Raw genomic sequence first — 1,936 nt, forward strand, 5'->3', positions numbered from 1 at the left:
AACAAGGATATCCAGAGGTAATGCAGTCCGATCGTTTCATGCAACTCCATTTAATTGAACAATGCAATCATTACATCAATTTAAAATGCAGAGCAATCTTCAGCTGCACAAAGACATAGAATTTAATTAAATTAAAACAGATGGACACATTAGTATAATTTTACTTAAAATCTCCAAGAAGTTAAGGAGATAGACAAAGAACATGCTGTCGATGCCTCTTTTTATCATCTATTATAATTCCATTCACATCTATGATTCATTATAAGAAGAATATAAATCAACCCCATTACTTGACTAATCCTCCTCATCATCATCATTATCAGCAGCATCACTTAACGTTCATTTTCCATGCTGGTATAGGTTGGACTGTTTGACTGGAGCTGGTAAGCTGCATCAGATCCAGTCTGTTTTGGCTTGATTTCTACAGCTGGATGCCCTTCCTAATGCCAAACACTTTACAGTATGTGCTGGGTGCTTTTTATGTGTCACTGACATGGGTGACCTTTACATGTTACTGGCACAGGTGCCTTTTACATGTCAACGGCATGGATGTCTTTCATGTGTCACCAGCACTGGCCACGACCATGATTTCACTTAGCTTGATATGTCTTCTCAAACACAGCAAATCGCCAGAAGTCTCAGTCACTTGTCATTGCCTGTGTGAGACACTTATCAAATCTGAAATGAACAGCAAAGTTGACCTCAACAGGGTTTGAAATCAGAAGGTAAAAGATTGTGACCAAATACCATAAGCCATATTGTATGAACACTAGAGCTTCACAATTAAATCGATTCAAATATGAATTATGTTTCTGTAAAAATAGTCTAGTAAAGGACCTCCCTCACAACACCAGTCATTATTTTTTTCCTTTACTCTTTCAAATTCAATAATCTATAATTGGATGGTTGGAATGGTTTGTGTTCTGAAACAATTGTTCTTTACATTTGGTTAGATTTCCCTAACTTTCTACCACCAACCACTGAACTATGATGCAGGGAGTTAGTGGGACCTGTTTTTGTAGTTGGATGTGATCCCTTCTTGCTGAAGTATGGGAGTGGTGGGATTTGCTTTCACAGCTGGATCAAAGTCCCTTCTTACTCTTCAAACGAATTATATAACTTAAGCTCTGATGAAGGATGGAATTTTATCGAACAAGACTTACCTCCAGGAATAAAGCATATAAGTCCAGCAATGAACAATACAACACTGTGTGATGCTGCAGAAGGAAAGAAATTAAACATCATTTATTGAGGCATTGTATTAAATAAAAACATGTTTTGTGTTGTTTTATTTGTAGCAAGTTAGAAAATTTTTTTTAATAAAAGCGAGTTGTAGTTTGCTTGAAGCATTGTAGTACAGATGTAAAATAATAAATGAAATGAGAAACAAGGTAAGCATATCCCAGTGCATCTCCCTCACTATCCTCTTGGGCAACGCCTTTTCCATTTTGTCTGCTGGTGCTATGAGGAATTGTGAGAGGTAAGATTCTCCATTAAAAGATAAAAGTTATCTACATATTTGTTTATCTCTCATGTCATATAAATATATATATATGGCATATACACACATGAATATACATATGTATGAATATATAAGCACACACATACACGCACATATATCTATAAAGAGATATTTAAAGAAAAGAGGAAAGCTTCTAAAAAAGCAGAAAGTTTATAAAACCTTTATATTAAGAAACAAACTCCTAACCACACAGATATGTCTGCACATGAGGTTTCACACACACACAAACACAGATGTGACAGCAATAACAGTGCCAAACAGTGTTTAGGCATAAGTGAACTTTAAGTTAGTTAAAATATGTTTGTGACATATTGTGAATTTGCCTTTAGAAGTTGAAATATGTCACAGACATATTTTAACTAACCTAAAGTTCACATATCTCGCTCTCTATGTATGTATGTGTATATATATATA

At 35.0% G+C, this 1,936-nt stretch overlaps 1 protein-coding gene across 4 annotated transcripts in view; it reads right to left on the reverse strand.

The window, feature by feature from the left end:
• The window catches only part of LOC106875175 (uncharacterized), a 53,536-nt gene that overhangs the window by 3,332 nt on the left and 48,268 nt on the right, over positions 1 to 1,936 (reverse strand). For all 4 annotated transcript variants that reach the window (XM_052976563.1, XM_014923207.2, XM_014923209.2 and 1 more), the window contains one exon: positions 1,164 to 1,217. In XM_052976563.1, coding sequence (XP_052832523.1) covers positions 1,164 to 1,217 — 54 coding nt within the window. The remainder of the gene's footprint in view (positions 1 to 1,163; positions 1,218 to 1,936) is intronic.

The sequence above is a fragment of the Octopus bimaculoides genome, chromosome 25 (genome assembly GCF_001194135.2).
Source record: "Octopus bimaculoides isolate UCB-OBI-ISO-001 chromosome 25, ASM119413v2, whole genome shotgun sequence".
In the NCBI taxonomy this organism is placed as follows: Eukaryota; Metazoa; Mollusca; class Cephalopoda; order Octopoda; family Octopodidae; genus Octopus; species Octopus bimaculoides.